Source organism: Bos grunniens, chromosome 21, assembly GCF_055505025.1.
Source record: "Bos grunniens cultivar Pamir isolate PY7600 chromosome 21, Bosgru_T2T1.0, whole genome shotgun sequence".
Classification (NCBI taxonomy): domain Eukaryota; kingdom Metazoa; phylum Chordata; class Mammalia; order Artiodactyla; family Bovidae; genus Bos; species Bos grunniens.
The window spans coordinates 24,735,009-24,760,343 of NC_141185.1; the positions used below are offsets into that span (position 1 = coordinate 24,735,009).

Sequence of the window (25,335 nt, forward strand, 5' to 3'; positions counted from 1 at the left end):
ACAAGAGTTGTGGGTGGGATGATCACCTGGAGGAGGGCATGTCAGCCCACTCCAGTATTCTTGCCTGGAGAATCCCATGGACAGAGGAGCCTGATGGGCTATAGTCCATGTGGTCGCAAAAGAGTCAGACACAAATGAAGCGACTGAGGGCACATACCCCATTACAATATAATGCAGAATAGTTTCTGCCCTAACAACCTCATGACTATTATATCCCCTAAAAATTCAATACTGTCGTCTGTTCTCTCTCTCTCTTTTTTTTTCTACCATGTGTCTGTTCTCTCTTTAAATGTTCTTTTCCCCTGGCTTCAAAAGTCATGTTAAAATTACTTTGTTTTAAAATAAAATTTTTATTTTTTTCCTTAGTGACTTCCCAGTGCCTGATCAGATTCTTTAGAACTCAGACCATACCAGCCAATCTCGGCTATTCATGGTTACTTTACATTACCTTATGCCTTTCTGTTTCTTGGCTGCTGCTAAACTACTTCCATTCTCCTATATAGCTGGAGTGTATGGAGGACATCTTCACTGAGACAGCATATATTCTCTTTTTGATATTATATGCCAAATGAACACATGACATTTATTTTGCTTTTTTATAAGAATTAAATAATGAAACCAGTTCCCTTTCTTCTTCTGACATAATGGGTTCAAGTAAAACTTCATTATAATTATGCGATAGATAGTAAGACAACTTTGAGCTTCTTCTTAAGCCAAGAATCTGGAAACAAACCTGATTATTTGTCTCCAGGATTAGGAAGAAAGAAAATGAAAAGATACTTTCTTTATAGTCTTATCTCTTCAACCATTTATATATCCTCTCTTTTCTTTGACTAGATTAACTCATTCCTATTCTGCATGGTTGAACTACCATATTTTTAAATTCCAAATCTCAATTATTTTTATCATTCTTTCTATTGCAATGTATATATAAGGAATCAAGAGTGCTTGTAACTTAGCATATTTCACTTTTAATTTTCCAATAGTAAGCTCATAATATTTTGCCAGTACTGGACTTATAGAATATTTGTGCCTACAAGTTCACTAAACTCATTTTTTTCTAAAATTTTTTACTTCATTCACTGTTGTGGTACCTAATAATTTAATGGCAATCTGATATGTACCAAGCATTTTAGTAGAAGTAGTAAGTAGAAAAACAAGAAATGGTGAAAAATTAACATCTGACTTTAAAGGGCAGGTAAAGTCTCCTTCACATTAGAGGCCTGCAGTCCATGGAGTTGCAAAGAGTCAGACACAACTGGGTGACCAAACAACAAGCTCTACTTTTACAAATTTTAGAAAGAGCATAGATAATATAAAGTGATTCCTCCTTTACTTTTGCATTTTAAAGATTTATTTTCTAAATTTTCCTATTTGGCACATGTATTTCTCTTTTTGACTTAGTAATAGGTGAACATTTCTATATAACTCTGCTCAACTTTATTAATTGTGATTTATGAGTTCTAGCTGATAGCCCTTTACCTGGAATATTGAGAACACTGAGAGGGCCCCTTTCTGCCAGGATCAGAATTTACACATACTTCCAACTTAAATTTACTTCATACTTCCAACTTTAACATCTTTCTTGAGATGTAATTCACATACCATAAGGTTCACTGAAAGTGTACATGTTTTTAGTATATTCATAGACAGCTCTCAGAGCAATTTTAGAGTATTTGCTTCAAAAAGAAACATTGTTCCCATTACTAGTCATTCTCCATTACCCCTGAACACTGCCCCCTACTCACCAGCTGTAGACATTTATCTACTTTCTTTCTCTATAGATTTGCCTATTCTGGATATTTAATATAATAGGAATCAAACATATGTGGTCTTTTGTGAGGGCTTTTTAGCACTGTGTTCTCAGAATTCATCTATGTTGCAGCATATGTCAACACTTCATTTCTTCTTACCCCTGAATAATATTCATTTGTGAATAGACTGCATTTTGTTTATTCATTCATAAATTAATGGACATTTGCGTTAGTTTCACTTCTTGGCTGTTATGAATAATCCTGCTATAAACATTCATGTCGTTATTTACATGGACATTTTATAGTTCTGTGAACTTTTTAATAAGATTTTTATCATTTTATACCATGTATTTAGGGTCTGTAATGCTTTTTAATTTTTGTATATGTTGTGAGGTAAGATTCCAACTTTATTCTTTTGCATTTCAGATATCCAGTTCCCTCAGGACTATTTGTTGAAAATACTAATTTTTTTCTCCCATTGAATTGGCTTGGTATTGTTGCAGAAAGCCTTTTTTGTCCATTAAAAAATGATACAAATGTTTATATTTTATAGCAGCACTATTCATAACAGTTGAGAAGTGAAACTAACGCAAATATCCAACAACTTATGAATGAATAAACAAAATGTACATTTACAAATGCAGTATTATTCAGGGATAAGAAGAAATGCTGAGCAACATAGATGAATTTTGCAAACACTGTGCTAAAAATGCTGTCACGAAAGACCACATGTATATGTCTCTGCTATAGTAATACCACGGGCTTCCCTGGTGGCTCAGATAGTAAAGAATCTGCCTGCATTGCAGGAGACCCAGGTTCGATCCTTGGGTTGGGAAGATCCCCTGGAGAAAGGAATGGCTGCCTACTCCAGTATTCTTGCCTGGAGAATTCCAGGGCAGAGGCACCTAGCAGGCTACAGTCCAGGGAGTCACAAAGAGTTGGCCAGGAATAATCTACTTTCACTTCCATGATAGTACCACGGTCCATTGATTGCTATAGTTTTGTAGCAGGCTTAAAGGCTGGGAATTATGAGTCCTCTGACTTCATTCTTCTTTTTCAAGATTATTTTGACTATTTGGAATTTTTGCATTTTCTTGTGAATTTTAGAATTGGCTTATCAACTTCTACAAAAAAAAGGGAAGCTAGGATTTTGGTAAAAATTGTATTAAATTTATAATCAATTTGGTAAATATTATAATAAGTTTCTGAGTCCATGAATATGGGATTTTTTTAAAGATCTTTACTTTTCTTCAACAACATTTTGTGGCTTTCAGAGTATTTAAGTTTTGTACTTTTGTTAGTATAAAATATTTTTGTTAAGCATTTTTATTATTGTGTATTTTTGATGCTATTATAAAAGAAATGGCTTTCTTTGTTTTTGGATTGTTCATTGTTAATTTATAAAAGTACAGTTGGTTTTTTGTATGTTGATACTATATCCTAAATCCTTTCTGAAGTCATTTACTAGCTCTAATAGCTTTTTAGTCTTTATTGCTTGTACCATTCAGATATGGGAATGGGGACAGACAAGTGGGGAGTAAGGAGACTTGTCAGATTAATGACATACATACACAGAATGGAAAAAATAATCCCTTGTACCCAAACCAACCCCCATCTCACCCTAAGACTTCTCTCTGAACTACCTATAACATTTTTATTTAAAAGTCTAATATAGCAACATCAGCCCTTTTGCTTACTGTTTGCATAGCATCTTTTTCCATTTCTTTTACTTTCTACTTTGTGTCTTTGAATCAGAAGTACATTGGTAGTTGTTGTTTGCTTGAGTCATTTATTGTTATCTTGGAAACCCAAATTTCATACAACAAGTTTGCTAGGAGCATTTATAATTTTAGGGAGAACTAAAACTAAAATGTCTCAGAAGTTGTCAGTTATTTCATAAAGTTTTATAGTATTTATGTATGAATTTCTTACAAGTAATTTGGAGAAATGGATCATTTCTTATTCATCTCTTTACTCCTACTTAGCTTTAGTTCTAAAACACAGTCCCTCTGACTCTGGGATTCAGCTACATTGTACAACAGGCAGCTCCTCAGATGCTTTGTGTATTCACACCTATGTGTCTTTCCTGATACCTTCTCTTCTTCATCTGTCAAATCTTAGTTACCTTTACCGAACTTAATATTACCTTCTCTTTTAAATTTCTGTCTAAGTTCTCAGTCAAAAGTAATCATGCTTTTCTTCTGTTCAAATCACAATTTTGTAACTTTCAGGATTTTTTACTTATAGTTACTTACAATTTAAGTAACTATAGTAATCTAAGTAATTTATAGTTACTTATAATCTACTCTCTGTAGATTATAAGGTTTAATTCATTTTCATCTTTTTTATTGCTCCATATTTAGAAGTTTATTATTGGATAAATGAATGATTAAATGAATGGTGAAATTTTTTGTTTTATAGCCGAGAGACACACAAAATTGCAGTATTTTATGTTGCTGAAGGACAAGAAGACAAACATTCCATTCTCACCAATACAGGAGGAAGTCAAGCATATGAAGATTTTGTAGCTGGTCTTGGTTGGGAGGTATTGTTTTTAAATTATATAAATATCATTTTATTTCTATTTGGAAGCAGCAGTTTTCTTTTTCCTTTTAGTTTACTTTAGAAGCATTATTTTAGGAGACTCAGCAACTTAACAATGGATTTGTTATTGTTTCTGCCTTATGTCTCATCTACAAAGACAGCAGCAATTGGGACTTAGGAAATCTTTTGACTGTTTTATCATATAATATATTGTCAGAGTGTGCTAAACTCATAGACTTAAAAGATCCAGATTTTCCTCATAATTATGACCATTAGACTAGTGATCTTAAAATGAACATATAAATATTCTAGGACTGTCCCAAGGATTCTAACTAACCATGTTGGCATGGTTAGTTATGAGGAGATAAGTTTCTAATCCTCAACTTAACTAAAATTAATGTGTGAGAACCCTTCTACCAGTCTCTTGCCTCTCATTTTCTGTTCTTCATCTTTGTTAAAGTATACCTCTCACTCACCTGAGGCCTACATTGCCCTCTAAGGTTTGGTACCCAAAAAAGAGACAGTTCATTCAAGAGGGCATGTTCCTGAGAGAGAGTATCTCCAATCACAAAGTAGGAAATATTGGAAGGTGCTGCACTCTATGTCATGCTAGCAACCAATTCATGTCAAGGTTCCTGAACCAATTTGTCTGTGTTAATAATTATAGCTGGGAAGTGAGGTGTTTGTAATAGATCTGAATTAGTATGTTTATTTAAATTGTAAAATGGTGAGGCAGACATGTTCTAAGAGAAAATGAACTTGATGTGGCTGATTGATTTGTCATTAATAGCAGACATTTTATATATATTGGATCAGCAAAATTTGTGCTCTGAGATTTGATGAATATACATATATATGCATCATATTTTAAAATTTTAATTCATATTTAAAATATATATAAATGGAGGAACCCACTTTTAGAATTTTTATTTTTAATTTATTCATTGTTGGTTGTGCTGTCTTCATTACTATATGTGGGCTTTCTCTAGTTGTGTCTAGCAGGGACTACTCTACATTGCGTTGCATGGGTTTCTCATTGCAGTGGCTTCTCTTGTTGTGGGCTCTAGGCACCTGGGCTTCAGTAATTGTGGTGTGAGGGGAAATATATGTAAAGAACACATATATAACTATAGTATACTGGAAATTGGACTTCCCATGTGGCTCAGTGTTAAAAGAATCCGCCTGTAAATCAGGAGACGTGGGTTCAATCTCTGGGTTAGAAATATCCCCTGGAGAAGGAAATGGCAACCCACTCCAGTATTCTTGCTAGGGAAATCCTATGGAAGAGGAGCTTTGCAGGCTACAGTCTTTGGGGGTCGCAAAAGAGTCAGACACAACTTAGCAACTAAACACCACCACCACCAAGCAAATATTCATGGCAATTATATTACAAACAGGGAAGGGTTAAAGGACATAAAGTGACATAGGGTTTCTGTGTTTCACTCAAACTGGTAAAATGACAACATCGGTAGACTGTAATAAGGTATGTTTAATATAATAAATACCAAGAAAAACCAGTAAGAAACATATAACAGAAGATACGCTCAAAATGATAACTAAAATCAGAGTTCTAAAATATGTTTCAGGTAACCTGTAGGAGATAGAAAAATAAAACAGCAATGTGCAGAGAACAAAAAAATAAAATGGTGAGCTTATCTGTCATTACAGGAAATATTAATGATCTAAATATAACAATTAAAATTGGCAGAGTTGGGACTTCTGGTGCTCCAGTGGTTTAGAATCCACCTTCCAGTGCAGGAGAAGCAGGTTTGATCCCTGGTCAGGGAACTAGGATCCCATATATTGCAGGGCAGCTAAGCCCATGCATGTGCTGCAGCTGCTGAGCCCACATGCTCTAAAGCCTGTACACCACCGCTTGAGAGAGAAGCCTGCAAACCACAGCAAAGAGCTAGCATGCTGCAGTGAAAGACCCAGCATGCCGAAAGATCCCATGTGCTTCAGCTGAGACCCAAGGCAGCCAAATAAATAGATGTTTGTTTTTTTTTCCCAAAAAATTGGCTGAGTGGATTAAAGAACATGACTCACTTATATGCATTGTAAAAGAAACTCACTTTGAGTGTAATAATATAGGCTGGTAGAAAGTAAATGGACAGAAAAAATTACATTGTGCAAATCTTAAAGCCAGAGTGACTGAATTTATATTAGATAAGGTAGGCTTCAGAGAAAATTATCAGAGATAAGGGACATTCTATAACAGTGATAAAAGGGTCAGTCCACTAAGAAGACTTAAAAATCCTAAACATGTGTGCAGCAGACAACAGAACTGCAAAATGTGTGAAGCAGAGCTGATAGAACCGAAAGAAGAAATAGGCAGATTCACAATTATAAATGGAGACTTTACCCCTCTCTCAACAACTGAGAGAGTAGACAGAAAATCAGCAAGTATATAGAGGGTCTCAACACCACCAACAACCAATAGGACCTAATTAACATTTATATAAAACACTCCACCCAGCTATATCATAACATATTTTCAGTGTCTAAGGAACATATACCAAGATAGACCATGTATGAACCATTAAAAGAAACTTCAGCACATTTTAAGGTGTTGAAATCACACAGTGTGTTCTCCAACTACAGTAGGCTCAGACTTGAAATCATTAACAGAAATAATGGGAAACTCTCCAAACACTTGGAAAAGTTACGTGCCACATAATCCACTTACATACGATTCTTGAAATGACAGTTCTAGTAGTAAAGAACAAGTTAGTGATTGCCAGGCATTAAGAAGGAGGTGGGGTAGGGGGGAAGTGGGTGTGGGTTGTGTAACAGGGCAACACGGGGAATCCTTGTGGTGATGAAAATGTTGTCTCAATCATATGAGTATCAGTATCCTGGTTATAATATGGTTCTGCATTGGGGGAATCTCAGCAAAGGGTATATCTTTCTATTATTTCTTAGAACTTTGTAGAATCTATAATTAATCTCCAGATAAAACATTTAATTAAAAATTAGAGATCTGCACATGTTACAGAACTGTTGTATAGCAAGGAGCGCTAAACTTAAGACTTTCTCCTTTATGTACTCAGAAAATTGACTTGAAAGTAAATAACTTTCTAAAAGAAAGCAACAAAAGGTACACTCAAAATATCATTTTTTAACCTATCAGCAGAGGTCATACAGTTTGATAATATATTTGAGAGCATATGAGAGAAACACTTATGCAACTGTTGGTACAATCTACAGAGACCAATTTGCTAGTGGGTTTCAAAATCAGAAATGCACATGTCCTTTGACTTACATTTCCACTTTTGACTGTCCTACAGATCTGCTTTCACAAATGCAGCATGATATGTGTTCAGTGTTATCCATTGCAGCATTGACTGTAATAGCAAAAGATTGGGAAAGTCTAAATATCCTTCAAGTAGGGCACTAAATTATTGTATATCAAGAAAAAGGACTTCTGTGAAGTCATAAAAACAAAAAGATGAGGAGTCTCTTTACTTACTAATAAGGAGTATTTTTCAAGAAGTTTTAAGTGCATTAAAGTAAGTTGCAGAACATTGTATATCTATGTTGTGTGTGTGTGTGCACACGCACATACATACTTTTAAAATTTAATTGTATATAGAGAACATTTTTGGAAGCATACTTAAGAAATTGATTTGTTAGAGTGAAACTGAGTAGCTAGAGATGAGAAATAGGGAAGAAGAAAAAATACTGATGTATCTTTTAAACTTTTTTTAAAAATTTATTTATTTTAATTGGAGGCTAATTATTTTACAATATTGTATTGGTTTTGCCATACATCCACATGAATCCGCCACGGGTGTACATGTGTTCCCCATCCCGACCCCCTCTCCCACCTCCCTCCCCATACCATCCCTCTGGGTCATCCCAGTGCACCAGCCCCAAGCATCCTGTATCCTGCATCGAACCTTGACTGGCGATTCGTTGCTTATATGATATTATACATGTTTCAATGCCATTCTCCCAAATCATCCCACCCTCTCCCTCTCCCACAGAGTCCAACAGACTGTTCTATACATCTGTGTCTCTCTTGCTGTCTCGCATACAGGGTTATCGTTACCATCTTTCTAAATTCCATATATATCGTTAGTATACTGTATCGGTGTTTTTCTTTCTGGCTTACTTCACTCTGTATAATAGGCTCCAGTTTCATCCACCTCATTAGAACTGATTCAAATGTATTCTTTTTAATGGCTGAGTAATACTCCATTGTGTATATGTACCACAGCTTTCTTATCCATTCATCTGCTGATGGACATCTAGGTTGCTTCCATGTCCTGGCTATTAAAAACAGTGCTGTGATGAACATTGGGGTACACGTGTCTCTTTCCCTTCTGGTTTCCTCAGTGTGTATGCCCAGCAGTGGGATTGCTGGGTGATAAGTCTTTTGAACTTTTAATTGTATGAATGTATTACTTAGTTAAAAATAAATTTAAGACATTATAAATGAGGAAATCTTATGGTAATAGCATGACAGCTAACTTGTTATTTATACATTCAGCCATTAATAGGATATACTGCTAGTAGAGACATGTTCAGTTCAAATATGCAGAAATTTGCTTTTGTAAGTCTCTGCTTTGCACTTACTTATATTTTGTTTTTTACAAGCGTATACATAGCTTGTTTCTCTGAATGGAGAGATACAAGCAGTGTTTAAGTTTTAGTTTTTTCTTTACAATATTTCTTTGGTTTTTTACAATGAGCACAAGTTACTGGTCTGTGTGTTGAACAAGTCCAGGGGATATCATCCAGTGAAATGACCCTGATATTAAATATATCATACTTATAATTGGGAAAAAGAGATTTAAAAGTCTTTGCAAAGATTAATTTGAAGTTTTTTTTAAATGCATTTGAAGTGTGCGTTTTTGTATTTTTGTCCTTGGGCTATGATAGGTACTAATAATTAAACTAGTTTTGATGAATAAATATGTCACACCAAACTAATTATTTAATCAGATGACATTACTGGGTTTTTTTTTTTAACTTTTCCCCAGATCATTTCCAGTCTTGATTTTTGCCGCTTGGTTTTTCCTCTGCCCTCGGTGCCTCCCCCACAGACTTTACAGTTTAACACCTAGCAGCCTAACAAAAGATGCATAGTGCTCAGCAGTTGATTCCTTTGCTAATTAGTTCCTGCTAATTAGAGATCCTCAGATACTTAAGAAGATCTACCAGTGTATAGAATAGCTCTAACTAATAATTCTGGGACAAGCCATGGTTGGTAGTATGCAAAAGACTTCATTCCCCATATTTTTGCAAAGTGAGAGATTTGAGTCTTTTTCCGTAGTGAGTTTAGTTTGGTTTTGTTAATAAACATTTTGTGTCTTTTCATTGCTTCTAGGTAAATCTTACAAACCATTGTGGTTTCATGGGAGGACTACAAAAAAATAAAAGCACTGGATTGACCACACCATATTTTGCTACCTCTACAGTTGAAGTAATATTTCACGTGTCAACAAGAATGCCTTCGGATTCTGATGACTCTTTGACCAAAAAAGTAAGTGCTAAGGAAAAAAGTGCTCAGAGTTAGAATCTTAGAAAAATATGTAAGCAAGTAATCTAATTGATTAAGAGCTATTTCTGAGTAGTCTGTTCTTCACCTAGTACTGTCTTGAGGAACAGTATTGTTGCAGAGTAAACTGTTTTCCTTAATGATATGATTGAAGGTTATAGTCTTAAAAAAGCATTTGCCTTCAAGAAAATGGGCATTTGACAAATTGAAAAACTACTGTATATGTTCAGATTGGTGAAATTATAATTCACGTCCCCACACAGAGATGGGTATAACATTTATATTGATTAAGGGAAAGGGAAAAAAATGAAAATGTAAATTATTATAAAGCATTTAAAATGTGCAATATTGTAAAGTTTAAAAATAAAATAAAATTTAAAAAAATAGAAATAAAATATGCTTTATAATAAATTTTAACTAAAATTAATATAGCAGATAAAATAAGTCTTAATTCATTAAAATAGATTTTACTGCCTTAGAATTTATGGGAGGTATAGTGAAATGGTTTTAATGGCCCATGTCTTTTAAAACCTACACCACCATTTTGCTGTAGCTGATGCCAGCATTCAAAAATCATTTTAGTGACTACAGACATATCCTGGAATAAAGTTGTGTGTGCTCAGTCCATGTTTGGTGTTTTTAGTGAGAAACATAATTTTCAAGTGAAACCTTGTCCACCATTTCTTTTATCTTCTTTTTTTCCTATACCTCAGTTTATTCAAAACCACTGCTGAATGTAACCTGCTTAATATAGCAAATCATTTTACTCAATACTCTTAATGTTACTTAATATCAGAGCTCGTAACAGTTCATTAAAACCTATGAAAACAGTTTCATACTTATACTGTTTTGAAAAGGAACTTCAGAATTCCTCTTAAATACTTTATAAAATTGAATTAATACCCTTGATGTTTTTTGTTTACATTTTAGAGTACTGTTGGAAATTACCTACTAAATGGGTAATGTTTAGAATAACTAATATATGAATGCTAATTAGATTGGAATGAATAGTAAAGGTATAGGTAATTGATGTGTAGGAAGGTAAGTATATTTAGTCACAGATTTTCTACAGAATATCTTAGCATATAGTTTTTAGTTATACAGAATGAGACATAAATACTGACAAGAAAATGGTAAAGATTTGGGTTGGCATAAAACTTCAGTTATGCACTTTCTTCCATCTTCTCATTTTAAATCTGTATGAAAATAAGCCATAGCATCCGGTCCCACCACTTCATGGGAAATAGATGGGGAAACAGTGGAAACAGTGTCAGACTTTACTTTTCTGGGCTCCAAAATCACTACAGATGGTGACTGCAGCCATGAAATTAAAAGACGCTTACTCCTTGGAAGGAAAGTTATGACCAACCTAGATAGCATATTCAAAAGCAGAGACATTACTTTGCCAACAAAGGTTCGTCTAGTCAAGGCTATGGTTTTTCCTGTGGTCATGTATGGATGTGAGAGTTGGACTGTGAAGAAGGCTGAGTGCCGAAGAATTGATGCTTTTGAACTGTGGTGTTGGAGAAGACTCTTGAGAGTCCCTTGGACTGCAAGGAGATCCAACTAGTCCATTCTGAAGGAGATCAGCCCTGGGATTTCTTTGGAAGGAATGATGCTAAAGCTGAAACTCCAGTACTTTGGCCACCTCATGTGAAGAGTTGACTCATTGGAAAAGACTCTGATGCTGGGAGGGATTGGGGGCAGGAGGAGAAGGGGACGACAGAGGATGAGATGGCTGGATGGCATCACTGACTCAATGGACGTGAGTCTGAGTGAACTCCGGGAGTTGGTGATGGACAAGGAGGCCTGGCGTGCTGCAATTCATGGGGTCGCAAAGAGTCGGACACGACTGAGCAACAGATCTGATCTGATCTGATGGGTATAGTGCAAAAAGATAAATTATTGTAATCATTAAGAACTTGTCAGTGATCCTCATTTTCACAGAACCGTGGATACAACTTTTAAACCCCAGAGCAGAGTCTAAAATTAATAGTTCTTCAATTGCAAACATAAGAGCAGAACAAAGTATATCATTCTTTGTTGAAAATTTTTTAAACAAACTTATGTAGGATATTTTTACTTCAGTATGTTAAACCTGATGGTTATAAGGTACTTTAAGTTGTATTTTTGCAACCTTTGTAGAAATGTTTTAAATTAAGATTTCTTATTTCCTTCACAACAGTCACAAAGGTCTTCCTTAATTATTTAAGAAGAATCTGAAATGGATGTTTAACAATCCATTATAGCAAAAGTAATTTTGGAAATGTGTTAATACCATTTTAGAATAGTTAAATGGTTGAGTTCTAACTAAAATTATACCCTAAATGGTGAAATTTTTAAGTATTGGATATATTAGAGTATATTGAGGGATTAAACCTTAAATACTAATAGTTTGTTTTATTTATATGCATTGAAATTTTTTATTGTGGTAAAGTATGTATATAAAACAAAATTTACCATTTTAATCATTTTAATATGTACAGTTCTTTGTCATAAAATACATTTACAGTGTGGTACAGCCATTACAAACATTCATTTCCAGAATTTCTCCATTTATTTCAAAATATTTTTTGACCTATGTGTTACTTAGAACTGTGCTGTTTAATTTCCAAGCATTTGGGGCTTTACCAGCTATCTTTTTGTTATTGATTTCTAGTTTAATTCCATTGTGGTCTAAGAGCAGACATCATATGATTTCTATTTTTTTTTTAATTTGTTAAGGTGTGTTTTATGGCCCACGTATAGTCTATCTGGTGAATGTTGTGTGCGAGTCTGGGAAGAATGTGTAATCTGCTATTGTTGAATGAAATAGTCTATAAATGTCAATTATATTCACTTGATTGATGAAGCTGTTAAGTTCAACTGTATCCTTACCAATTTTCTGCCTGCTAGGTCTCTCGTTTTCTGAGAGGGGTATTACAGTCTCCAACTATAATAGTGGGTTCTTCTGTTTTCCTTGCAGTGCTGTCAGTTTTTGCCTCACATATTTTGACACCCTGTTTTCAGGTACATACACCTTAGGATTGATTATGTCTTCTTGGAATAGTGACCTCTTTATCATTAGGTTATGCCCCCCTTTATCCTGGGTTATCTTCCTTACTCTGAAGTGTGCTGTCTCTGAAATTAGTATATCCTGCTTTCTTATTGGTGGTATCATGGTATATCTTTCTACATCTGTTTACTTTGAATCTGTATGTGTCTCTATATTTAAAGTTGATTTCTTGTAGACAACATATAGCTAAGGCTTTTTTTTTTTTTTCTTTTTTATCCACTCTGACAGTCTCTATGTATTTGAATCATTGACATTTAAAGTGATTATTAATATAATTGGACTAATATTTACCATATTTGTTATTATTTTCTGTTTGTTACTCTTGTTCTTTGGTTTTGTATTTTACATTTTTCCTGCCATTTGTGGTTATAACAGCATTTTACGATTCCATTTTCTCTTTTATTCGCATATCGTTTGTGCTTTTTTTAAAAATTGTTTTCCAGTTCTTGCCCTAGAGTTTGTACTATTCATTTATAACTAAGTCCTTTTTCAAATAACACATGGTGCTTCACTAAAAGTACCTATATGCCCAGTTTTTCCCTCCTATCCCTTGTGTCATTGCAATATCATTTATTTTACTTTTACTTAACCATGTATATAGATTAGTATGTTAGGCACTCAGTTGTGTCCTACTCTTTGCAACCCCATGGACTGTAGCCCGCTGCTCCTCTGTCCATGCAATTCTCCAGGCAAGAATACTGAAGTGGGTTGCCATTCCCTTTGCCAGGGGATCTTCCTGACCCAGGGATCGAACCCAGGACCCCTGCATTGCAGGCAGATCCTTTACTGTCTGAGCCACCAGGGAAGCTCTTATATACATAAGCATACATTATCAAATACATTGTTGCCATTTATTACCTTAACCTATTATGTGTTAGATCAATTAAGAATGAGAAAAATAAGTTTTTATTTTGCCTTCAGTTATTGATTCTTTGATGCTTTTCCTTTCTGTATGCAAATCCAAATTTCTATCGTATATCATTTCCCTTCTCTCTGAAAAGGTATTTCTTATAAGGCAGGTCTGCTGGCAACAAATTCCCTCAGTTTCTGTTGTCTGAGAATGTCTTTATTCTCCTTTACTAGTAAAGGATAATTTCACAGGGTATAGAATTCTAGATTAGTAGTTTTTTGTCTCAGCCCTTTAAATATTTTACCCTACTTTCTTCCTCCTTTCATTTCTTAGGAGAAGTCAGATGTAATTTTTAATCTTTGCTTCTCCATAGATAAAATGTTTTTCCCCCTTCTGGCTTCTCCCAAGGCTTTTTCATCTGTAATTTTCTGAGGTTTGAATGTGATATGCTTAGATGTAGTTTGGGGGCCTTTTATCCTGCTTAGTGTTCTCTGAGCTTCCTGGATCTGTTATTTGGTGTCTAACATTAATTTGGGGCAATTCTCAATCTTACTGCTTCTGTTTCTCTCCTCCTGTACGTAAATGTTACACTTTTTGTGGTTGTCTCACAGTTCTTGGATATTGGGAGGTTTTTTCCAGGTTTTTTTTTTTTCTCTTTGCTTTTCAGTTTCAGAAATTTCTGTTGTTATATCCTGAAGCTCAGAGATTCTTTCTTCAGCCTTGTCCAGTTTACTAATGAGCCCATCACAGGCTTTCCTCATTTTACTTACATTGTTCTTTTTTATCTCTATCATCTTTTTTTTCTTTCTGAGAATGTCCATCTCTCTGCTTACATTATCTGTCTGTTCTTGCATGTTGTTTATTTTTTCCATTAGTGCCCTTAGCATATTAATCATAGTTGTAATTCCCATATCCCTGCCATATCTTACTCTGGTTCTGATGTTCATTCTGTCACTCTAATTTACACTGAGTCTCCAGCAGTTTGTCAACAACAACTCAGGTTTTCCTGCTCTGGCACTGGTTCCTGCAGAGCTTTCTGCTCTGTTAAATTATTATTCATCATATTTGCCTATCCAATTTTGGGACAGCAGTTTTCCCTATGACCTCACTTCTCTGATCTAAGAAGAGTACTGTAGTTGATTTTTCAGTTGTTCAGCTTTTTACTTGTTGCTAGGACAGAGTGATAACTTCTGTTTTCCTTACTTGCCAGGCTGGAAACTGGAAATCTCAGAACTTTATCCTCCCAAACAGAACTCTATATCCATTAACAATAATTCTTCATTACCACCTACACCCAGCCACTAGTAAGCTCTAATTTACTTTCTTTCTCTTTTAATTTTCCACTTCTAGATATCTTACATAAGTTGGAATCATAGTATTTGTCCTTTTGTGTCTGATTTCATTTAGCATAATGTTTTCAAGCTTCATTGATGTTGAAGCATGTCAGAATTTCATCCTTTTTATGACTGAATAGTATCCCATGATATGTAAATGCATTTTGTTTGTCCATATATCTATTGATAGATACTGGGTTGTTCCCACTTTTTAGCTATTGTGAATAATGCTGCAGTGAACATTGTCATGCAGGTATTTGTTTGAATTCCTATTTTCCGTTCTTTTAGGTGTATAGACTAACGAGTGGAATCGCTGGGTAACATGGAAAGTATATGTTTGGCTTTCTGAGGCTTTCCAGCTGTTTTCCAAACTGACTGTGGCATTTAACATTTCCACTGGCCAATGCACAAAAGTTCCAGTTTTTCTACATCCTTGCCATTACTTGTTATCAGCTATCCTAATAGGTGCAGAGTGTTATACTGTCTGTGGCTTTGACTTTCATTTCCCTTTTGAATAATGATGTGCATCTTTTTGTGTGCTTATTGGCCACATGTATATCTTTGGAGAAATGTCCATTCAGCTCTTCCACCCATTTTTTAAATTAGGTTGCTTGTATTTTCTGGTTATGTTATTGGAGTTCTTTATCTAATCTAGATGTTACTGTCTTATCAGATATATAACTAGCAAATACTTTCTCCCATTTTGTGGGTTGTCTTTTCACTCTCTTAATAGTGTCCTTTGATGCACAGAAGTTTTATTTTGATGGAGTTCAGTTTATCTATGTTCTCTTTTGTTGCTTCTGAATCTAGGAATTCATTGCCAAATCCAATTCGTGAATATTTTCCCATGTGTTTTCTTCTAAGAGTATTTTAATTTTTGCTTTTATGTTTATGTTTTGGATCCATTTTTAGTTATTTTTTTGTGTAGAGTATGAGGTAAAAGTCTGACTTCACTCTTCTACATGTGGCTATTCATTTGTTGCACTAATGTTTGTTTAAAAGATACGCATTCCTTTAGTGAGTGGTCTTGGCACCCTTGTCAAAAATCAATTGGTCATCTGTGTAAAACTTTTACTTCTGAACTCCCTATTCTATTCCATTGGTCTGAATGTCCTTTTGCTTTAATTAAATGCTTTAATTACTGTAGCTTTGTAGTAAGTTTTGAATTCAAGTAATATGAATTCTACAACTTCATTCCTCTTTTTCAAGATTGTTTTTATTATTCATAGTCACCTGAGATTCTATATGAATTTTAAGATTGGTTTTTCTATATCTGTGAAAAACCTTGTTGGGATTTCAGTAGATTGCACTGACTCTTTGGATCACTTTAGTAGTCCTTTCATGCATTGGAGAAGGAAATGGCAACCCACTCCAGTGTTCTTGCCTGGAGAATCCCAGGGACGGGGGAGCCTGGTGGGCTGCCGTCTGTGGGGTCGCACAGAGTCGGACACGACTGAAGCGACTTAGCAGCAGCAGCAGTAGTCATTTTAATAATATTAAGCCTTTCAATCCATGAATATGGGGAATGTTTCCATTTTTTTATGTAGTCTTTGATGTTTTTTCAGCAATATTTTGTAGTTGTCAACATCTTTCTCCTCCTCAAATTTATGCTAATGTTTTATTCTTTTAATGTGTTAGAAATTGAATTGTTTTTACAATTTCCTCTTCTGTTGTTAAAAATGCAGCTGACTTTTGTGTGTTAATTTTGTATTTGTTGAATTCATATTAGTTCTAACAGATTTTATTGTAGAATCAGGGTTTTCTGTATATAAGATTGTGTTTTTTCAGTGTCTCTAAAGAAACAATTCCTTGGTCCACGATTTTGCTGACACAACACCCTAGACAAAAATTTTAGTTTTTCTCTTCTTTTAAGTTAATTAATTATAAATGTAAAATTGTATATTTTAACAATTTACCAAGTGGAATAGGACAGGTATTTTTTTCTAATTACTTAGTGGGTGTTTTTTTTTTTTTTTTCCAAATTATTAAAAAAAGAATGCAGGCAGATACATGGCATAATTTCCCAGTTGTTTAGTACTGAAATGTAAGAAGTATTGTAACTTTTAAAAATACAGGGGACTTCCATAGTGGTCCGGTGGTTAAGACTCTGCACTTCCAAAGCAGGGGCACAGGTTCAATTCCTGGTCAGGGAACTAAGATCTCACATGTTTTGTGGTGCAGCCAGGATAGATATATAAATAGGTAGGTAGGTAGGAAAAAAAAAAATGTAAGCACATAATTATCATTTTAAAATTTATAATGCAAGCATGCTGTTATGTTAGTTGCTAAAGTAACTGTACCTGTTTTATTGAAGAAAATTATCCTGGCTAGATAGACTTTTTTAACCTAAAGCATTTTAGGAGTTTGTTTGTTGTAGTGAAAAATCTTCAAAATATCACTTCTTTCACATATAAAAACAAAACACCATATAAAAACAAAACCTGTCAAAATTATAAACAGTATGTAATAAAGTGATATCATTTTGGAAGGTATAGTTCTCTTGTTTTCTCCAGTAGTAATTTAAGTAATCTTAAAATCTTCTCTATCAAGGTGGGACTAAATTGATGCAATATTTCACTTAATTCAGTAGAGAGGAAAAATTTACCCCATTTCATAATTCAGTATAAATTATTCTAGATGTTCTTTTCATAGATATCAAGAAAGCTTTATATTTATTGCTCTCTATATGAGTTTCTTTTTACTTATTTTCTCTGCTCAGTGCTCTTCAGAGTCCTAGTATATAAGATTTTTCTAAGTAACAAGCTTATATTTTAGCTCTATTATAGTATCAATTTCTTTTTAATAAAAGGTTAAATGCTTAAACTTCATCATAGAAACTAGTCGTCTTATACCAGTTCTCCTTAATAAAAAAATCGCTTTCTGTATTGGTATTTTTTCTCCTGAATTTAATAAATTCCACATTAGTGGTAATAAGTTGAGGCCTAGAACATGTGTCCTATTACAAATGAACAATTGGATATCATTAGGTTGTCCCCCTTTCCTTTGTACATATATCTTTAGGTGTGTTAATCCATTCAGTAGACACATTAATGAGCACTGGTTGAAGTGTAATATTGAAGGAAGTAAGGCTTGTTGACCTCAGCATGGAGTTTAATACCTCTAATTAAATTAGATACTCGACAGTCAGTATAAAGAAATAGCTGTGCCTCTGGCGAGGTAGAATTATTTATGACTCTGGTTCTTTGTTTTAAACTTGATAGGAGAAAATCATTTATATATATTTTATAGAAACTAATTTTAGTTTTTACTTATTATTTAAACTATCATGTGGTAGTTCTGTAAATTATTTTTAAGCATTTTATGTTCTTAGAGGTAAATATCTTTGTTAAATAGAGGTAAATAAGTGTAGCTGTTTATTTCTTGTCAAGAAAGGCTTTTTCAAGGATCAAAATGATAGCAACAGAATTTTTACAACATGGACTATACTTTTTTTTTTTTAACAAATTAACCAAGCATTCAGTCTACAAAGTAGTCTCTCTCAGAAATATTACACCACCATATTAAGAATCTTGATGTAACTCCAGTCCAGCCTTCTGTTCTGTAAATTATCTCTACCTGAGGAAGATTGACGGAAAATGGTTAAAAATAATTTCCACTTAACTGAGTTTATTCACCCCTAAAAATCAAAAGTGCTGCAAGCATTGGTATAAAGTGTTCACAGGAGCTTGTCTCATTTCCTCTGTCTCCTTGTTCTAGCCACTTGCTGATACTCTGCTTCATAGGTAGCTGAATCACCCTTTTAGGAATTTGATGAAGATCAAGTTGAGATAATTGTAACCTACTTAGTTGGACTCTCTAGCCTATCTTTCATTTCCTGGACCCCCCAAAAGAGAGGAAAGAAGCACTTTATTTAAGTCAGTTCCCTCTGAAACACTGTTAGTGTCTTGGACAGCCGTTCGTTTTCTGTTTTGACATTTGGTCACAGTAGTTTCGCAAGTAAATGAGCTTTATAGAACTGCTTGGTCTGATTTTAACTTTAAATCCATTTTTCTGAATTTTATCTAGAAATAGAATTAAGATACTTCATTTTCCAAGGAACTATATTCTAGTATAGTCTGGAAAATGACAAACAAATTGAAGGAATAATAAAAATTTTTTCTTTGTGTTAGTAAAAGTGTAGTTAATGTAATAGTTAATAATTCTGTGGAATTATATACATCATTTTAGTCCCAAATTTAGTCACATTATATAAAATAATTTTAATATAATGAACTCTACCTTTAACCCCAGGTGGCTCAGTGGTAAAGAATCTGCCTGCAGTGCAGGAAATGCAGGTTCCATCCCTGGGTTGGGAATATCCCCCCTGGAGAAGGAAATGCAGCCCACTCCAGTATTCTTGTCTGGAAAATTCCATGGACAGTGGAGCCTGGCAGGCTACAGTCCACAGGGTCGCAAAGAGTTGGACACAACTGAATGACTAACACCTTTAACCCAGTTTCTATAAATACACTCCTGATAAGAATCGAAGATAGAGAAACCAGGAAATATAAATGGTTCAGAGTAAATTTATCTTATCACTGTGGCTGGTTTAATTTGGATGGTATAGCAGTGGCTTCTCATTGCACATAGATTAAACTGATTCCTTACCACGGCCTTCCATGCCCTACAAGATGTGGCTATTTGCCTGTCTACTTCTTCAATCTCATCTCTTGTCACTTTCCTTTTCATTTACCTGAACCTGGCCTCACTGGCTATCATTCTAACCTGCCGTCACATCGAGCTCATTCCCAACTTGGGCTTTTCACTTACTGTTTCTTTCCATTTGAAATGCTCTTTTGCCACCTCATCAGGCTTTCTCCCCAGAGGAGGGAATGGCAGCCCACTCCAGTATACATGCCTGGAGAATTTCGTGGACAAAGGAGCCTGGTGACCTGCAGTCCATGGAGTGGAAAAGAGTTGGGCACGACTGAGCAACTTACACACACACAGCAACTAACACACGCACATACACAGTCACACACACACACACACACACACACACGCTTTCTCATCTGCATTGTTCTATTCTCAGACTCACATGACAGTTCCTCAGAGAGATCTTTCCAGACCATCTGAGCTAAGGAAGCCCTCTCTACCCAGTAACACTACCACATTACCCTATTTTATATTTTTAAGCACTTATCACCATCTAAATGGTGTATTTAAGTAAAGCCATGAAGTGAAGTCACTCAGTCATGTCCAACTCTTTGCCACCCCATGGACAGTAGCCAACAAGGCTCCTCTGTCCATGGGATTTTCCAGGCAAGAATACTGGAGTGGGTTGCCATTTCCTTCTCCAGGGGATCTTCCCAACCCAGGGATTGAACCCTGGTCTCCCACATTGTAGGCAGACCCTTTACCATCTGAGCCACCACGGAAGTTGTAAAGCCATCAGTGCAGGTGATTTTATTTTTATGCTGTACACTATGTAATAATAGAAAAAAAAATTGCTAAGTACTATGGTGTATCTTTTTAATAGCATATTTATCAAGTGTCCACTCTGCTGAAGTATTGTAATACTAGATGCTCTTCCTATTCCTTCAAGAAGCTTTTCCTAATTACTAGGAATGAATGATCCAGACAGCAAGTGAGTTATGAAAATGTATGAGAGTATATTTTTTCACATGGTTGGAGAGTATATTTTTTCACATGGTTGAAGAGTATATGATAGTCTGTGTTTTGCTACATATGAGGATGAGGGGCAAAGAATGAAGGGCTTGGGACAGTGAGTACTAACTCAGTTTCAATTTCTACACATCTACCACTAATCCCCTGAAGTAACTGCCTTAACTTAATTATCTTCTATGCATTCTTCAAATGCCATTATAGTTCAGTTGTCTTTGTTATTTGCATTCAGAGAAGTATATTTATATCATTGCCTATACTGTTAATTACTCATTAATTGAATAGTTTTTTACTTTCACTCCACTGGACTTAAAGCTTTGTGAGAAAAGAAAACACATCTGTATCTCACCATTGTATCTCCAGTAGCTGGTACAGTACTTCCCTGGTGGCTCAGACAGTGAAGAATCTGCCTGCCAATGTAGGAGACCCAAGTTCAGTCCCTGGAGAAGGGAGTGGCTTCCCTCTCCAGTATTCTTGCCTGGAGAATTCCATGGACAGGAGAATCTGGTGGGCTACAGTCCATGGGGTCACAAAGAGTGGGACACTACTGAGCGACTTAACATTTTCACAGTGCATTTGGCTCTCAATATTTGCCAATGTTTGAAAGAAGGTAGATAGGAAAGAGAGAGGGAAGGCCTTTTAAGAACTCAAGAACTAGTCCAGCTGTTAGGATGACTATATCTTATGTAGAGCAACAATAGAGGCATTAGGAAGGAAAGTACAAAAATGGATAATACTTTTTAAATTTTTTTATGAGCTTGTTAGAGATACTATAAGTGCAGTTGCTCAGTTGTGTCGGACCCTTTGTGACCCCATGGACTGTAGCCTGCCAAGCTCCTCTATTCATGGGATTCTCCAGGTGAGAATACTGGAGTTGGTTGCCATTCCCTTCTCCAAGGGATCTTCCCGACACAGGGATTGAACCCAGGTTTCCCGCATTGCAGGCCAGTTCTTTACCATCTGAGCCGCCAGAGAAGCCCAGAGATACTATAAGGAAGACGGAAATTGAAGACTTTCGGGTTTTGACTCTAAGTAATCATAATTAGTTGTTGCTGCTGCTATGTCACTTCAGTCGTGTCCAACTCTGATGACCCCATAGACGGCAGCCCACCAAGCTCCCCCGTCCCTGGGATTCTCCAGGCAAGAACACTGGAGTGGGTTGCCATTTCCTTCTCCAATGCATGAAAGTGAAAAGTGAAAGTGAAGTCTCTCAGTCGTGTCTGACTCTTAGCGACCCCATGGACTGCAGCCTACCAGGCTCCTCCGTCCATGGGATTTTCCAGGCAAGAGTACCGGAGTGGGGTGCCATTGCCTTCTCCAAATTAGTTGTTAGGTGCTTTTAATAGAAATAGGGACATCGGGGGATACATTGATTTTGTAAAAGAGATGATACAGTTACATTACCTGAATTTTAGTCTCCAGCATCAAATGAATGATTTTCACCGAGGAAATCTAGAATTAACTCTGGAATCTCTCCTGATAATCCTGGAAAATGAGAAACACTGTTGTTGATAGGCAAACATCTGATTTTCATAAAGGACATGGAACAGGCCACCAAGTACAAAAATTACTAACATTCATGAGCTTCATGTCAATGCCTGGCAAAATAGGATTATTAAACAGATGGTTTGTGAGCACTTAGGTAATGAAGTAGTGATCACTAGGAGCTAGCATGAGTTCACCATAACAAATCACATCAAAGTAACTTAATTTGTTTTAATAGGATTACTACATCAGGGAAGGCAATAGACAGTATAAAGCATTTAACTAAGTCGTTTGTTGTGGACAGGTTGAAGAAATGTGGTCTTAATAATAGTTCAATAAGTATATTCATGACCGATTGTGTAATTATATCTAGAGACATAAATTAATTATTTAATCAGAGGCAATGTATAGAGGTGGTTAAAGTGTGGTTTCTGAAACTAACCTGCTTGGGTTTCAATCCTGGCTCTGCCACACTAGTTATATAACTTTGTCTTTTTAAGCTTCAATTCCTCACCTATAAAAATAAGGTTAATAATAGTTATACTTACCTTATATCGTTGTTGTGAACATTAAATTATCACAGAGCACTTAGAATAGAAAACATTTAGTAACTGTTGGATATTCATTTAACTAAGAAGGACATCTGTAATGACTTGCTATAAGGCTCCTACCCAGATCTGTCCCTTTTGACATTTTTATCCAAAATCTAAATAAAGACACAAAATTTTGATTTTAAAGATAACCCAAATCTAGAAAAGTCAGAGCCAACATGTTGAAGAATCATGCTAACAAAAGACCCTGATAGGTTTAAAGATAATCAGAACCTGGTAAGATAAAATTTATTAAGAGCTGTAGTTCTTATAGTCAGTTGTACCTACTTAAAGTTTCTAAGAAAAAGTCTTAAGGGTTTGAATTGACTACAGCTTCCATTTAAGCCAGTGTTGTAAAAATGCAGAGAATAATTGAGTGTACAGAACAAAGGAAGTAGCCTCTGGTTGTAGTAGAGCATATGTAGATACTGTATTCTCTTCCACAGGTGGCACTAGTGGTAAAGAGTCTGCCTGCCAGTACAGTAAACATAAGAAACTCGGGTTCGATCCCTCCGTCTGGAAGATCCCCTGGAGCAGGAAATGGCAACCCACTCCAGTATCCTTGCCTGGAAAATTCCACGGATAGAGGAGTCCATGGGTCGCAAAGAGTGGGACACAACTGAGTGACTGAGCACATTCCACATGTGATATTGTTCTATTCCACACACCAAAATGTAGTAGAAATATCAGTAAACTGAGATAATAATCCAGGAAAATGAATGTTGGTAAAGTTAACCATTTTGTCTTCATAAATTGATAATGATAATCTGCAGCTTATGTTATATACCTTGAATTCCAAAATGACTTCAATAGCAGTCAAAGTGAATTTGGAAGAGTATTTTGCTTGTCAGTCATTTTAACAGACCTATCCCATATATAGAATTCTTATACTCTATTTCAGAAGTGATTGGCATCTGGGTACAAAAATACGGAGGTAGGAATTCCTTTGTGAGTTTTCAGTATATAGAAAAACTTTCTCAGTATACATAATTACATGCATGTTCAGTCACTAAAGTCATGTCTGATTCTTTGTGACCCCACGGACAAGCTCCTCTGTCCATGGGATTTTCCTGGCAAGAATACTGGAATGGGTTGCCATTTCCTCCTCCAGGGATCGAACCCAAGTCTCCTGTGTCTCCTGCTTTGGCGGGCAGATTTTTTACCACTATGCCACCTGGGAAGCCCAGAGAGAAACCAGTACATAACACACAATCCTTTAAATCCTTATAAGATAAGGTATGGATAAAATAATTTAAAATATAAAATACTATATAAAATATTTATGTCAAATGTCAAACACACTTTGGAAATTTCCATTAACTGTTAACCACTCAAAATCCTTATATTCAGTAGTCTAAAAACTCCCAAGATACATGGTAGTGATTAGCAATTTCTCCATTTGTTTAATTATTATATAATAATTAGTAATTTAGTTAATTTTATATAACAGGTTTTTAAAGACAAAGATATAAAAACATGCCTCAACATAACAGCATAAAATAATTACTTTTTTAGCATTTGGATATAAATGATAAGGGATGTACTTGAAGATTTTCGTTAAAATGATTCAATATGTTCTGAATGACTTTGTTATATGCATGGTTCTATGCCACAAGTGAAGAGGAACTCAAAAGCCTCTTGATGAAAATGAAAGTAGAGAGTGAAAAAGTTGGCTTAAAGCTCAACATTCAGAAGATGAAGATCATGGCATCCGGTCCCACCACTTCATGGGAAATAGATGGGGAAACAGTGTCAGACTTTTATTTTTCTGGGCTCCAAAATCACTACAGATGGTGACTGCAGCCATGAAATTAAAAGACGCTTACTCCTTGGAAGGAAGGTTATGACCAACCTAGATAGCATATTCAAAAGCAGAGACATTACTTTGCCAACAAAGGTTCGTCTAGTCAAGGCTATGGTTTTTCCTGTGGTCATGTATGGATGTGAGAGTTGGACTGTGAAGAAGGCTGAGTGCCAAAGAATTGATGCTTTTGAACTGTGGTGTTGGAGAAGACTCTTGAGAGTCCCTTGGACTGCAAGGAGATCCAACTAGTCCATTCTGAAGGAGATCAGCCCTGGGATTTCTTTGGAAGGACTGATGCTAAAGCTGAAACTCCAGTACTTTGGCCACCTCATGCGAAGAGTTGACTCATTGGAAAAGACTCTGATGCTGGGAGGGATTGAGGGCAGGAGGAGAAGGGGACGACAGAGGATGAGATGGCTGGGTGGCATCACTGACTCGATGGACGTGAGTCTCGGTGAACTCCGGGAGTTGGTGATGGACAGGGAGGCCTGGCGTGCTGCGATTCATGGGGTTGCAAAGAGTTAGACACGACTGAGCGACTGATCTGATCTGATCTGATCTGATGCCACAAATATCTGCGTTACAGGATTTTTGTAAAAATATATTATTTTCTGTTAAACTTCCATAACAGACTTTTAATACTCTGTGGTAGATATTTGAAGACAAACTTTCATTATAAAATAAAACTACAGTTGCCCTTTTCTCTCATTTCTTTAGATAAGTGGGCACTAGAAATTATAGATAGCTTTGGCAAGAGTTCAAGGGTTAATGTAGCAGATAAATAAAAGGAA

General features: G+C 35.5%; 1 protein-coding gene across 16 annotated transcripts in view; it reads left to right on the forward strand.

Moving 5' to 3' along the window:
* The window catches only part of RALGAPA1 (Ral GTPase activating protein catalytic subunit alpha 1), a 214,175-nt gene that overhangs the window by 156,601 nt on the left and 32,239 nt on the right, over positions 1-25,335 (forward strand). For all 16 annotated transcript variants that reach the window (XM_086363567.1, XM_086363565.1, XM_086363574.1 and 13 more), the window contains 2 exons: positions 4,176-4,299; positions 9,631-9,786. In XM_086363567.1, the coding sequence (XP_086219693.1) occupies positions 4,176-4,299; positions 9,631-9,786 (280 nt within the window). The remainder of the gene's footprint in view (positions 1-4,175; positions 4,300-9,630; positions 9,787-25,335) is intronic.